A 14,614-nucleotide genomic window follows, 5' to 3' on the forward strand; every position below is an offset into this window, starting at 1 on the left:
ACAACAATATGCTGGAGTTTCTGCCACCCACACATCCAAGAGTTAGCCTGGACATGTCTTTGTGTGAGACTCTTTATATACAGTCTATGGTGAGACTGCAAATTAGAAGTTGGGACGCTGTGTAAATAAAAACAGAATGCATCAAATTCAGAGTGCATATTTACAAATGTTTATCAGTTTGAACATTGACCTCCTTAAACCCACCTGCCCGGGTAGCTTTAGGGGTAGGGGAAGGGTTAGGACAAGAGCAAAACAAAACTTCACCCAAAGCTTATAACAGAAGAACTGTAATGCCAAAATACAAATATGAGGCTTCATTTGAAAGGTAAAATCTTGTAGTTTCTGCAATTTTGCAAAGACTACTTTGGTCTAACAGTACCCTTACATGCTGGTGGGCAGGTGGGTTTCAAGAGGTTTAAAATATTATGAAATTCTCTTTTATTTCCCTTTTCACAGCGTACCGGCTAAACATTTGTTTTATTAGTTTGGTTTGTTTCTGTTTTGTTCATTTATACCAGAAAATATAGGGTAAAATATATTCAACAAAGAAATTGATTTCTTGTATTCCTGGGACATTCAACTTACAAATAGCAAAAAATAGTATTCTAAGACTAAATAAAAACTATTACTTAAAGCTGTTTTCATGAACATTGCATGAAAACACAAGCCATGTAATGATTTAGGTCACATATTGCAGTATCACAGATAACAAATCTAATAAAACATGATCATTATGAATGTTTCTTAATCTCTTTTTGTCAATAATTAACATGACACTGCTGCCTGCCATTGGGCTCAACTCTCACACGCTTCCCTTACTCACGCAACAGGTCCGTCCCGCAGGAGATAAAAGCCATTGGGTGTGTTGTGGGGTCTTAGTGTAGCTAGTGTGAGAGAAAACACGCAAAGATGGGCTTCCTTTTTCTCTCCACTGAGACATGGACCTTCCTGCTGGGACTCATAACACTTATCTTAGTGTAAGTGTTTAAGAGTGTTTGCCCACTGAGTTTGTGTGCTTGTATGATAAAAAATATTTCTCCTCTAACTACATTTTGTATTTTGTTTAACAGGTATTCCTGCTGGAAATTTGGAACATTTAAGAAATTGGGCGTCCCTGGTCCACAACCAATCCCTTTATTCGGCACAATGCTGGCATATAGAAAGGTTGGTAAACTTTTCAGAAGCAATGGACTGTAGATTTATAGTATACACACTTGTCAAGGTCATTATTAGGGACCGAGCACTAACGGTGCAAGGACCCTATTGTAATTGAAGGGATTATTATTATTATTCATCTCCCAAATGAATCGCCTTTTTGGGGCCTTTATCATATTCAAAAACTCCTGATATTTGGAATATACATAAATCTCTTGTGAAATTTACGTATTCTAGTGGTCCCGGGAATGGGCGTGGCACAATGGCTCACCAGCGCCCCCTACAAACTTTTCTACCGTGAAGGCATTACTCCTACCCGTTAAACCCTATCCACTTCTAACTTGGTCAGTGTCATCATGAGGCCTTTGGGATGAAACATACTCGAAATCTTGACTGACCGTCACACTATATGGGCGTGGCATGGCGGCAAAATATGAAAACACGAGACTGTATAACTTGACTATACATTGTCCAATCTGTCCCTAATTTCTCACAGGTGATGAGGGTCCACCTCTGAACACACCCACATGTCAATATTGATACACTGTCATTGCGCCCCCCCACTGGCAACAGGAAGTAACAACTTTTATGCCTAGCCCCAGCAGCAGGTTTCACGTACAGACACGAACTTTGGTACACACGTGCTTCATGTGGAGACGCACCTAAAAGCCTCTTGGACCCATACCTCACACCAAACCGGAAGTCCGCCATCTTGGTTTGAAAATCGCAGCATTCATTGTTTTTGGCCATTTCCATGTTGTATACTTTAACGAACTCCTCCTACAGATTTCATCCGATTTACTTCAAACTTGGTCAGTACCATCACAAGGCCTTTGGGATCAAAAGTTGTATAAATCTTTACCGATGGTCACACTATGTGGGCGTGGCATGGCGGCAAAATATGGCGTCTCGCCATAACACACGAGACAGTATAACTTGACCATACATTGTCCAATCTGTCCCAAATTTCACACACGTGATTAGGGTCCAGCCCGGGACACACCCACGTGTCAATATTGACACACAGTCATAGCGCCCCCTGCTGGCTACAGCAAGTATTATGTTTTACACCTACCGCGAGCACAGTGGTAGGAGACACGCCATTTTGGATGCATAGGGACTGAGCCCACATCGCCGCGTCCGATGTGCCCTCCCCTGACGGCGCCTCCCCCGATGGCTCCACTCTGCGAGGGCCCGTTCAGTACTGCGCGCAGTCCTAGTTGGTATTGTTGTTTAAAAATAATGGTATCCACTTAAGTAAAGACATTGGGATGATAGCCACTCTGGTTCTTGTACATCCTTCAGAATTCACACTATTATTGTTAATGATTAGCATGTTTAAATATTTTTTTAATGCTACATACATTTTCATTATGTTGAAGTAGACCAAAGATTTAAGAATGATGCTCATTTCATAATCTGTGTATTATTATTTTTGTTCCTAGGGGTTCACTAACTTTGATGAAGAATGCTTCAAAAAATATGGGAAAACATGGGGGTAAGCATTCTGTGTTTCTGTATGAGCTGCTTGTCTGTCTAAATAAATAAACTCTGTCTACGAGACTTAAGGTAGACATGTATGCAGCTGCATGGAAATCTCATTTAATTTTCTTTTTATATTCTATTCTCCTCTTTTGTAGCATTTTCGATGGCCGTCAGCCCGTCCTGTGCATCACAGATCCTGCCATGATAAAATCTGTTCTAGTAAAGGAGTGTTACTCTTTCTTCACTAACCGCAGAGTATGTACACTCATCATATAGAAATCACTCGTTGTAGTTGTTTGAACTCTTCTCATCATCTGCAGATGTTCCCACACTCTTACAGAACTTCCGTCTGAACGGACCACTGTACGATGCCGTGTCCATCGCTGAGGACGACCAATGGAGGAGGATCCGCAGTGTGCTCTCGCCCTCCTTCACCTCAGGAAGACTGAAAGAGGTACAGAACCCTCCCACTCTTTACTGCATAAAGTCTGTGCTGTTACTCGACTTGACTCTTTCTAGAGCTATTCACAACCTGTTTGTCATGTGACTGCAAGGGTTTTGTTTGTGGACCCCAGAACGTTGACCATTTTATTTACAATATACACAAAAATGGAATATTGCTGCTTCCAAGAGGCAAAATCAGGGAGAATGCTGAAGAGTCATCTCTGGAACTGGCCAGACACAGGAACTGCAATCAGGTGTGTCTGCAGCCGGGAACGGCCACCTCGTACAGCCTGATGGATCTGGGGGTAAGCTTGCGTGAGACTGTCTAGAGAGGAAGGTCCCTGGAGGAGAGCCATACCTGTTGTCCAGGTTGGTACTCTGGGTCTGGGGTGCGATGACAACTCACCAGACGCTAGTTCTGAACAGCAGTGCAGACCTGGGAAGCTCAGGCCTTCCACACCGAATGGCAACATCAGACTTGGGATTGCACAAAGGAGATCGCTATCTACCCCTCCTGCGCAGGTCTTGGTTGGCCAGCTCAGTCTGGCTATTGGTCTGAGTATGGTACCCTGAAGAGAGACTGGCTGATGCCCCAAAGCCCCACAAAAGGCCTTCCAGACCTGGGATGAGAATTGGGGACCTCGGTCTGATACGATGCCCACAGGGATGCCATGAATACCATGAATACGAAAGACACGAGAGGTAGAGGGAGTTCTGCAGTCTCCAAGGTGGAAGGGAGCTCCGGAAGGGCCATGGCTTGCTTCAGCAGGGAGAGAGTGCAATAAATCCCTGGGTGACAGGTGATGGGGTAGTCTCCTCCATCTCCTCGGCAGCCAGCTGGCGGGAAACAGCATCCGGTTTTCCATTCTGGGAACCAGGCCGGTCGGTGAAGGAGAACTGGAATTAGCCTAGGAACAGGGCCAAGCCAGCCTGTCTAGAGCTTGATCTTTTGGCAGAGCGGTGGTAGGAGAGATTCTTGTGGTCCAGACTAAGATCGGATGGGTGGCACCCTCCAGCCATTGTCTCCACTCCATGGCCAGCATTTCCCGATCTCCCACATCATAATTCCTCTCTGTGGGGGAGAGTTGGATGTGTGTGTGAGTGGGATGAACCTTCTGGTCCTTGGAGGAGCACTGTAAGAGGATGGCTCCCGCCCCAGAGTCAGATGCGTCAACCTCAACGAGCTGGATCAGGGTGCAACAGGATGGGAGCAGAGGTGAACAGACTCTTGACTCTGGTGAAAGCCGCCTCGGCCTTGGGATCCCAAGAGAAAGGGAGTTTAGAAGAAGTCAGTCGAGTCAGGGGAGCAGTGGCCAACTATAGTCACAGATAAGTCGGTGGTAAAAGTTGCCGAACCCCAAAAACTTTTGGAGTTGTTTACTGGAAGAGGGGTTGGGCCAGTCAGAAAGCGTCTGTATCTTAGTGAGGTCAGAGCGAATCTTTTGGAGAACCAGACAGGCGTGTTGCACATGTTCCTCTGTATTGCGGGAAAAAAAGTGGATTGACAGAGACAAACTATCCCATAGGAGGGATCCCTGTAGCTGCAGCCGACTTGAAGGAGCAGGGCAGTTTATCTTCTCGCTCGTCAGCACCTCCCCTGGAAGTGGTGAGACCAATATATTGGCCATATGGGACATTCAGCCAGGAAATGGCTGGCCTGTCCACAGTGGCTTCTGAGTTCTCTCTCTTTAGCGCTCATGCATATGGTTGTCTAAACAAATGGCTAGAGAAATCAGTTCATCTAGAGATGCGCATTCATTATCAACCGACAATTCGTCTTTCATCTTCTCAGATAAACCATGGAAAAACCCTGTTTGCAGGGACACCTCATATCATACCTCTTACAGGTATGATACATTATGAAATCCTGCTGCCTGGCAGACAATTTTTTCGGTGTTCAAGAGGTTTTTTACCAGCAGCCATATTATCCATAGAGGTTTCCTCCTCTCCAAAAAAACAGACTATATTTAAAACCAATAAAGATCCTATTGAATGATGGCGGTTTATCAGCGATTACCATCCTATATGTATTAGTTTATCCTGTAGGTTGTTATCAGCCCATTCAATGGTCTCCTATATTAACTGTCTGTGTCCTCAGATGTTTGACATCATGAAGCACCACTCTGCGAACCTGATCAGCAGCATGAAAAAGAAGTCAGACAAGAATGAGCCCTTGGAGCTGAAAGAGTAAGGATACTTTATACTTCAAACATATTTCATTTATTTAAAATGATTACAGGAAATGCATAAAGTTGTTTTTTCCCATGAAAGGGGAGGGTCATCCCTGGTGTGTTTGTTTGCTCTTCAGGTTATTTGGAGCCTACAGTATGGATGTAGTAACCAGCACGGCCTTCAGTGTCGACATCGACTCACTCAACAACCCCTCAGATCCTTTTGTCACTAACATCAAGAAGATGCTGAAGTTTGACTTTTTGGACCCTCTCTTCCTCACTGTTGGTACATAATTCATTTTATGTCTGTAAAGTGCTGTCATTTATAATTTTGAATATCTGTCCTGTGTCGTTGATAACTGTGTTGCTTTCTGCCTAATTCCAGCTGTCTTCCCCTTTATGGGTCATTTTTTTGAGAAGATGGAGTATTCCTTTTTCCCTACATCTGTCACAGACTTTTTTTATGCTGCACTGCAGAAGATTAAGTCTAATCGAGAGCAAACCAAGCAAAAGGTATGACTGTCTGCAGTGGTGGGAAGTATTTAATCTTAGAGGGAAATTATGTACTTTTTTACTGCATTACAATTATTTGAGAGCTTAAGTCACCAATTACGTACAAATTAACATTTTGCATACAAAACATACAAACTCAAAGTAAGCTACTTGATTAATTAGCATCTCATTGATCGTCATCTTTCATGCAAAAACATTTTATTATACTAGTTTCTGAAATGTGAAGATTTTTGCTGCTTTTAAACATTTTGGTTAAAGAATATTTTGAGGTTTTAGTTGATGACTGTAGTAACCAGTTACTTTGCAGATTGATTATTAATACAATGAATAATAAACATAACTTACATTTGTAAAACGCCTTTCAAGAAATCCAAGGATGCTTTCCATGGGACATAACTGAAAGACAGAGAAAGTGGGCATGGATGACAGGGTTCAGAGGAGTAACTGAGGTGAAATAGGCCTCGGTGAACAGATGGTGCTTGAGGAGTTATTTAAAAATTGCCAGGGATTGAAGGATTGGGGCGGCAGACAATTCAAAAGGGTGAGGGCTGCAACGCTGAAGGCACAGGCTCTAAAAGTTCACAGTCAGGACTGGACTTCCAGGACGGGGTATTGGGATGGAGGAGGTCAGTGAGATACAGAAGGGCGTGGAGGGATTTGCAGGTCAGGAGGAGGAGTTTGTAATCTAAGCGTGGCTTGATTGGAGTTGGTATAGATGGATGAGGGTGGGCTTCATGTGCTGCATGGGCCTTGACCGGGTGAGAACTATGGCAGCAGAGTTTTATACATACTGGAGCCTGTTCAGGGATTTGCTTGGAACCCCTGACAGGACTCCATTACAGTAGTCCAGGTGGGAGGTGAGAGCTGCATGTATTAGGGGTCTCTCAATGGGGCGGAGAAGACGGTTTATGGTAGAAAATAGCATTCTGGGGTAGAATTGGACATGGTTTTTGTAGGGCGCAAGGTGAACAGTGAAGCCAGATCTTTTGTACCAACGCTCCAGCTGACGGCTAGAGGCCCGCAAAGCATGGAGGTCGTCGGGCTGGATGGTCTGAGTTTTGAGGAGGGAGAGCGAGTTGAGACTGAGGGATAGAGCGGTGTCGTAGTGGGTCACCAGGCCATCGAGCATGGCGCTGTGGGGATGAGAAGCCAGGTGCATAGCTAACTGATTAGTTGGGGCTGATAGATTTGGGTTCAATAACAAATTATTAATATGGATTAAGTTATCCAGCAGTACGCAATGTAATTAAAATTAGCACACACCATCAATAATTATGAGAATATAATATATGTTATTCTAAAATGGGCCATACTACATAATAAGTACTTTTACTTTTTGGTCATGTAAATATATTTTAGTAAAACAACTTTTTAAATGCTGGCTTTTACTTGTAACAGAGTATTTCTACACTATGGTATGACTACTTTTACTCAAGTAAAATATCAAAATATCTCTTCCACCACTGACTGTCGGTGCATGTGTGTATCTACTATATGTATGATAAATGTAATCGTATCAGCAGTTTAAAAAAAAACTTTTAAAAAACTACTTTTACTACTTTTAAAAAAGTAATCAAAGCTAATCTCATATGCAATTTCTACTTTTAGGGCCGGGTGGATTTCCTTCAGCTGATGATTGACTCACAGAAAAACAATGAATCCAGTACAGTGGACCAGGATAAAGGTGACACACATACACAGCCACAGACAGTATCTACACACATGTTAAAGCATAGCTTAAAGCTAAACTATATCTCCTCGCTTTGTTCACAGGCTTAAGCGATCACGAGATCCTTTCTCAAGCAATGATTTTCCTCTTTGCTGGCTACGAAACAAGCAGCAGCTCTCTCTCTTTCTTGGCTTACAATCTCGCAAGAAACCCTGATGTGATGAAGCGGCTGCAGAAGGAGGTCGACTCCACCTTCCCTAACAAGGTGCATTGGGAGTAAAATAAGTCATTTAAATCTTCTTTCACTTTGTACTGGCCACCACAAAAAGTTGACAACCCCTGAACATCTGATATATTATCACTATATAAAACTGTTACGGCTAACATGCTCTTTCACACATTAAACAGGTACAAAGAGTTAACAAGTTTCAGGAGTTTCATCAGCCCACCAGAGTGAATTTAACCCATTGAAGCCTGGAAAGTGTTTACGTCGTTTTGTAGTATTTGTATAAGCTCTCAAATACTTCTTGAATTTCATTTCTGTCTGCTACAGAGGCTGAAAAATCTATTATTTAGTAGAAGAGTTCACACTTTTTTTCCCAGAATTTTTCCAGAATTTCCAGAAAATTAGAGGCTTATTTTAAAATCGGCCATCGGTTTTTCAGGCCTCAATGGGTTAAGGCAGATATTCACTTTTCTTTTGCTTGTGGTTTGATTCCTAAAAACACTTGAGAGAAGTAGCTGCTAGTTTGAAGCTGAAAATACACTTCTTTGTGATGAACATGAGTGATTGGTACTTGGATACATTTGCATGACATGTTTATGTGTCTGGCATATTTATTAGGGCCATGGGGCAATCGCACCGAGCACTATTGTTATACTGTGGATTTTTTCTTCTTCCTCTTCCGGACACAATTTCCCGCTACTCAAAGAGTTGCAGGACAAATTATATATCAAAACGTGCGGTTTGATTGGGATCGGTGTGCTATTACTTTTCACTACGGAATTTGAATTTTTCGCAACGTTTCGATAGGTCATATAGTTTTTTATCAATCCCTGTTCAATGACCATGATCATTTTTGGAGAAATTCTGAGATTATAATGGGTGTGTATTGCATGGAATCTTCGTGTCAGAGTGTGTGATGTCATTGCGCAGAGTGTAGAGGGACGGAAAAAATAAATTTGAAAACTGCGCTCCAGACTGCAAATTCCACTCTACAGAAATAATTTATACATGAAAATGTAGGAAAATTTGTCCTCTCACTCACAATCGTCTGGTAAAGCTGTCAGAGTTATAGTTTGGGCGTAGGACGCACAGATGCACCACCAACACGCACCAACAGCCTCATTGATATTAAAAACGCAGGAAGATTTCTGAAAAAAAGCATATTTAACAGTTTTTCAGATCGCTCTTACAAAGCTATTTCTTAATTTTTCTACACAAAAAACATATGTAGCTGTTCAGGAAGAACTCAGGACGCTCAAAGTGAAGTTGGATCAATGATAGGTATTATGGTTTTGCCAAAAATGCTTTTTGTTCAAGGCCAGAAATTCCAGTCTGTCCACCTCTGGCTGCTGTCACTGTGCCGGAACATTCGACAGCTGCAGTTAATTCCGTTGATTCCTGTGATTGCCTTTGATCCTTTGATGTGATTACAGTTACAGATACACGCACGCACGCACGCACGCACGCACGCACGCACGCACGCACGCACGCACGCACGCACACACACACACACACACACAAAGGTAACTTTATGTGATTTTAGTTACACACACACACACACACAAATGCGCACGTATGTGCTCCAGATATCCTCCAGATACACATGCTTCACACACACACACACACACACACACACACACACATTTTGAGGTTAAAGGGCATAGGTTGCTGTATAAATAGATACTTGAAAAGGAATGCTTGTTGTAGGTGTGCTCCTTGTATATAATATAGTATCATAACATTACTAGTATTAATTGTTTGAAATCTCTGAAGAATCTCATCATAGTGTACACACACCAGCAGTAGCCCCCATGACCCTTTCAGAACTTCCCCAGAGGAAATTTTCTAGTTGTTATTATTATTTCTATTGTTATTATCTATGTATTTATTTTCTTTTTTTAACTAGTTATTTTCTATTGTTTTTAGTTTATATACCTATATAATTTAATCTGTTTTACCTCTTGGTACATTATGCTGCTTCTGGTGTTTCCTCACTGTAAATTGATGAGATTTAAGATAGCCTTTCCTCAGTTCTTGTTTTTACTGGTCCTGTTTTTAATTGTTATTGAATGCTGTGTGTGTAACTAAGTACATTTACTCAAGTAAGGTGAGGTGCTTGTACTTTACTTGAGTGTTTCCACTTTAGAGGCAAATGTTGTACTTTTAAATCACAATGAAGTATTAAGTTAAGTTATTACGTAGTTAAAATGAGCCCGACCTGGACAACAGTAAAATGCTGCTTACATAAATGCATCAAACATAACAATCCAATAATATATTTAGAATATATTTGACAATCTTAGTGGGTCCATTCTGCAACAAGTACTTTTACTTTTTATACTTTAAGTACTTTTTGATGCTGATACTTTGGTACTTTGGCTTTGAATGCATGACTTTTAAATGTAGTGGAGTAATTTCACAGTGTGGTATTAGAACTTTAAATGAAGTAAGGGATTTAAGTTAATTCTATGTGTATGAAAAGTTCTCTACAACTAAAGTTGTATTGATTGGTGTTTGTGTAGGCTCCTGTTGAGTACCAGGCTATGATGCAGATGGAATATCTAGACGGTGTCATCAACGAGTCTCTCAGAATCTACCCCATTGTCACACGTCTGGAGCGCGTGGCCAAGGCGTCTGTGGAGATAAACGGCGTTGTTATTCCAAAAGATATGGTTGTGATGGTACCCACTTGGTCACTGCACCGAGACCCTGAGCTGTGGCCCGAGCCCGAGGAGTTCAAACCTGAGAGGTAAAGAAAAGACTGAGCATCTGCAGAAAGGACCTGAGCTCTACTGGTCATTTCTGTTATTGATTTATTACTGTGTATGGGTGCCCCCTCAGGTTCAGCAGGGAGAACAAGGAGCGTATTGATCCGTACACATACATGCCTTTCGGGGCAGGACCAAGGAACTGCATTGGGATGCGATTTGCTCTGGTGATGATGAAGCTAGCAGTGGTGGAGATCCTCCAGAGGTACAGCTTCTCTGTGTGCAAGGAGACTGAGGTGAGACCACAGATGGTCATCTTTACACTGCTTGTTATTGCTTTTTTTGGTGAATGAGCAATCCTTTTATATGGTCTATGAGGTGCACTGTCCCTATTTTTAGGGCCACGGGGCAATCGCACCGAGCACTGGTCCCATACAGCAATAGCTGTAGTAGGGACTACTGTTATACTGTGGATTTTTTCTTCTTCCTCTTCCGGACGCAATTTCGTCCCGCTACTAGTCCTACAACTTGAAGAGTTGCAGGACAAATTATATATCAAAACGTGCGGTTTGATCGGGATCGGTGTGCTATTACTTTTCTCTACAGAATACGAAAAACTGCCCAAAATTTTGCATTGAAATGAATCGGACGGCCGAAAAAAAAATAGTGAAAAAGAACAATAATTGGAGATTTTTAAATGCCTAATTTCACCTAGAGATTCCATTTAAACTTTAAACAGTAGACACAAGTCTTGTGTATTGGTGTATTAATCCACGTTTCGATAGGTCATATAGTTTTTTATCAATCCTTGTTCAATGACCATGATCATTTTTGGAGAAATTCTGAGATTATAATGGGTGTGTATTGCACGGAATGTTTGTGTCACAGTGTGTGACATCATCGCCAGAGTGTAGAGGGAGAGAAAAAATTGTAAAAAATAAATTTGAAAACTGCGCTCCAGGCCGCAAATTCCACTCTACAGAAATAATTTATACATAGAAACGTAGGAAAATTAGTCTTCTCCCTCACAATCCTCTGGTAAAGCTGTCAGAGGTATAGTTTGGGCGCAGGACGCACAGATGATTCACCAACACGCACCGACAGCCTCATTGGCTCCCATATTAAAAACGCAGGAAGATTTCTGAAAAAGGAAGATGGAACTGTTTTTTTAGATCACTCTAACAAAGCTATTTTTTCATTTTTCTGAAAAAAAAAACATATGTAGACGTCCAGGAAGAACTCAGGATGCTCAAAGTGAAGTCGGATCAATGATAGGTATTATGGTTTTGGCAAAAAGGCTTTCTGTTTGAGGCCAGAAATTCCAGTCCGTCAGTCTCTGCTGTCACTGTGCCGGAACAGGTGTCAGTTAATTCTGTTGATTGCTTTGATCTGATTGCCTTTAATCTTTGATGTGATTACAGTTACAGATACACACACACACACATGCGCGTAAGTGCGCACACTCCTCACACATGCATACATATGCTTCAAACACACATGCGCACGCACACACACACACACACACACACACACACACACACACACACGCAGGTAACTTTATTTTAATTACACACACACACACACACACAAATGCGCGCGTAAACGCGCATACTCCTCCAGATACACGTTTCTCATACACACACACACACACACACACACATACACACACAAACACACACACACACTTTGAGGTTAAAGGGCATAGTTTGAAATCTCAGAAGAATCTCATCATAGTGTACACACACCGGCAGTAGCCCCCGTGGCCCTTTCAGAATTTCCCCAGACTAAATTTTCTAGTATTTAATTGATAGCTAATCATGAGTGTTGTAAAGTTTGGTCTGTTCAAAGATAAAAAACAACAACAACCTGACACTGAATACACTTGATACTGATTAGGCAAAAATAGCAAACTCAACAAGCCGTCTGTTCTTTGCAGGAGGTTTCTACTCTCTGTAATACCACCATCTGATTCTTTGATTCATGCATTGTTGACTTTGTTCACACTTTTTTTCTCTTCACCTGTGTTTTCCTGCCAGATCCCCTTAGAGATGGACACCCAGGTCATGCTGATGCCAAAACGATCAATCCAACTGAAGCTGGTGCCACGCGCTGAACCCTCAAATTAAAAAAACCCAAACCAAGATAAAGGATAATCCTTTTAACTATGATGCTCTTGAATACAGAAACAACATGGTAATAATATAGTTATGTGTACTTCTTGATTAGGTTTTATTTATCCTTCATTTAAATCTCAAGGAATCATTGAGGGGAGGCCCTCATATTCAACGATGTCGAGAACACAGAAAAAAAACACAAGGAAAGAGCAAACAACAACATTTGTTTTTGTTCCTGTAAAGCTTTAATGGAATCCTAAACAGAATTAATAATAAATCATGTGTAATGCCTGTGTTAACAATAAAGGATAGTTTGGATTTTTCTTTATGCACACTGTCATGTCTTTCCCAGTAAGTCACCTGTGGGCAGTCTGAGCTGAGGTTAGGTGGACTTAATAACAAAAAATATAAGTTTATTATAATATTATGCCACAAAGCATCACCACCTGTCTCTTAACCATATGGTTAATCAACACCTCTCTGGAAAAAAAGCTTTACCAAAGGAAGGACTGATGTTTGTTGTGGGCTGATTGCACAAGTTTGTATTATATTTTTCAGGTGTTGTCATATTTATTTCCACCCTGTGTAAAACATTTATTTCCACCCTGTGTAAAACAACACAACATGGACTGAAATTAAAGGTAAATGGGGTTCATTGAGATATCAGCCAAGCAGTGAGTTAATGTTTGGCCAGATAATTAAGTCAAAGTGCATCAACCTGCCCACTGTGATTATGTCGTAATCAGTTTGAGTATATCTCTCTCTGAATTATTTATGTCACCACAGCGCCCTCGTGTGGATGGTCTGTTTTCCTGTTTGCGCATTAATAACTCATGTGCTCCTGCTTCTTCAGAAATCCAGTATCCGCGTCTTGCAACCACCTTGTTCTTTCCATGTTTATAAACAGAGGGTAGAGATAAAAAAAAAAAAAGAAAAGAAAAAAGAAAAAGACAAGAAATACATGAGGTGGGCAAACCAGACACATTACAGACACCACAGGTTCTTGGTGCTGAGATTAAAGAAAAATCACCATATTTGCTGAAAATAAATAAAATCTGTGATTTTACACTAGACTTGACAACTTAATGCACCATTTTTATTTATCTTGGCTAAGCACCCAAACTGTAGGATAAATAACTATACGATTAACTGTAATCCCCATGGATATATTTTTAGTGTATTTTAGAAAGGTTTGGTTAAAAAATATTATTTAATTTTATTTGAGATTTGTTTAGTTCAGAGAACTATGTGCAGTGATTTACATCTATTCAGATCCACTATCCAGGGAAGACATGAAAGTGAAAGACTGTAGTAAAGAAGCAGTTCCGAGTAAACCACAGCAAATAATAAATCTCTCGACACTGTTGAACTCAACCTCCAGTTTCCTGGTGTGACGACATGGATTGCAGCCTATCGGCCGAGGTGCTCAGATGTGGCGTTCATGTGCAGCCATCATAGCAACACTGTTGGCGACTACTTTTTTGCAGTTGCAGTTTGATTCCCCCAATCAGCGATCGGTATTACTGCAGCTTTTTTTAAATCTGATGTGAATATTATAATATCACAGACTTTTGTTGAGGCCTGACATGGATTTCCGGTAATTATAACATAATGTGCTATTCTGTTTTTGTGTTTTCCTGTGTACCTTTATTTTGTATTTATCAATTTTGAAGCAACTTGTTACTGTACCGTAGCAGCACTGTTAATGTTGTCTCATTTTTTTGGTCTAATATAGCCTAGTTAATCTTTATTTATTCTATTGTATTGTATTCTTCATTGTGTTTTAAAATCACATGATTTTTGCCCCGTGTAAAGCAGTTAAAGTGTTGAAAAGAGCCCATACGAATGAATTTAACAATAACAATAAACAAATCAAAAAACAATTTTCACTAAATGTAGTGTATGCCCAGCCCTAAAAAAAACCTCTACTCTAGGGGTCAAGCAGGCCTCAGTTTACACTTTCCACAAATCAGCGTGCTAGTTCGATCCCATACTAAAAACAGTTTAACTGCCGTAAAAAATTCTGATTAAAAAATAACAATAGTAATGAAACAAAATATAAATAAGCCCTTAAGCAATGTGGGTGGAGTTTGGCTGTACAAAAATTGTTTAATGAAAAAATGGACACG

General features: G+C 40.9%; 1 protein-coding gene across 1 annotated transcript; it reads left to right on the forward strand.

Annotated features, from left to right (window-relative positions):
• Positions 1-830: 830 nt before the first annotated feature.
• LOC131972224 (cytochrome P450 3A40-like) lies at positions 831-12,810 on the forward strand. The gene is made up of 13 exons (XM_059334023.1): positions 831-977; positions 1,071-1,164; positions 2,601-2,653; positions 2,796-2,895; positions 2,981-3,094; positions 5,183-5,271; positions 5,393-5,541; positions 5,641-5,768; positions 7,377-7,452; positions 7,542-7,702; positions 10,186-10,412; positions 10,505-10,667; positions 12,408-12,810. Exons 1-13 carry the CDS (start codon positions 910-912, stop codon positions 12,495-12,497), a joined length of 1,512 nt encoding a protein of 503 aa, XP_059190006.1. The 5' UTR covers positions 831-909; the 3' UTR covers positions 12,498-12,810.
• The last annotated feature ends 1,804 nt before the right edge of the window (positions 12,811-14,614 follow it).

The sequence above is a fragment of the Centropristis striata genome, chromosome 1 (genome assembly GCF_030273125.1).
Source record: "Centropristis striata isolate RG_2023a ecotype Rhode Island chromosome 1, C.striata_1.0, whole genome shotgun sequence".
Taxonomy (NCBI): Eukaryota; Metazoa; Chordata; class Actinopteri; order Perciformes; family Serranidae; genus Centropristis; species Centropristis striata.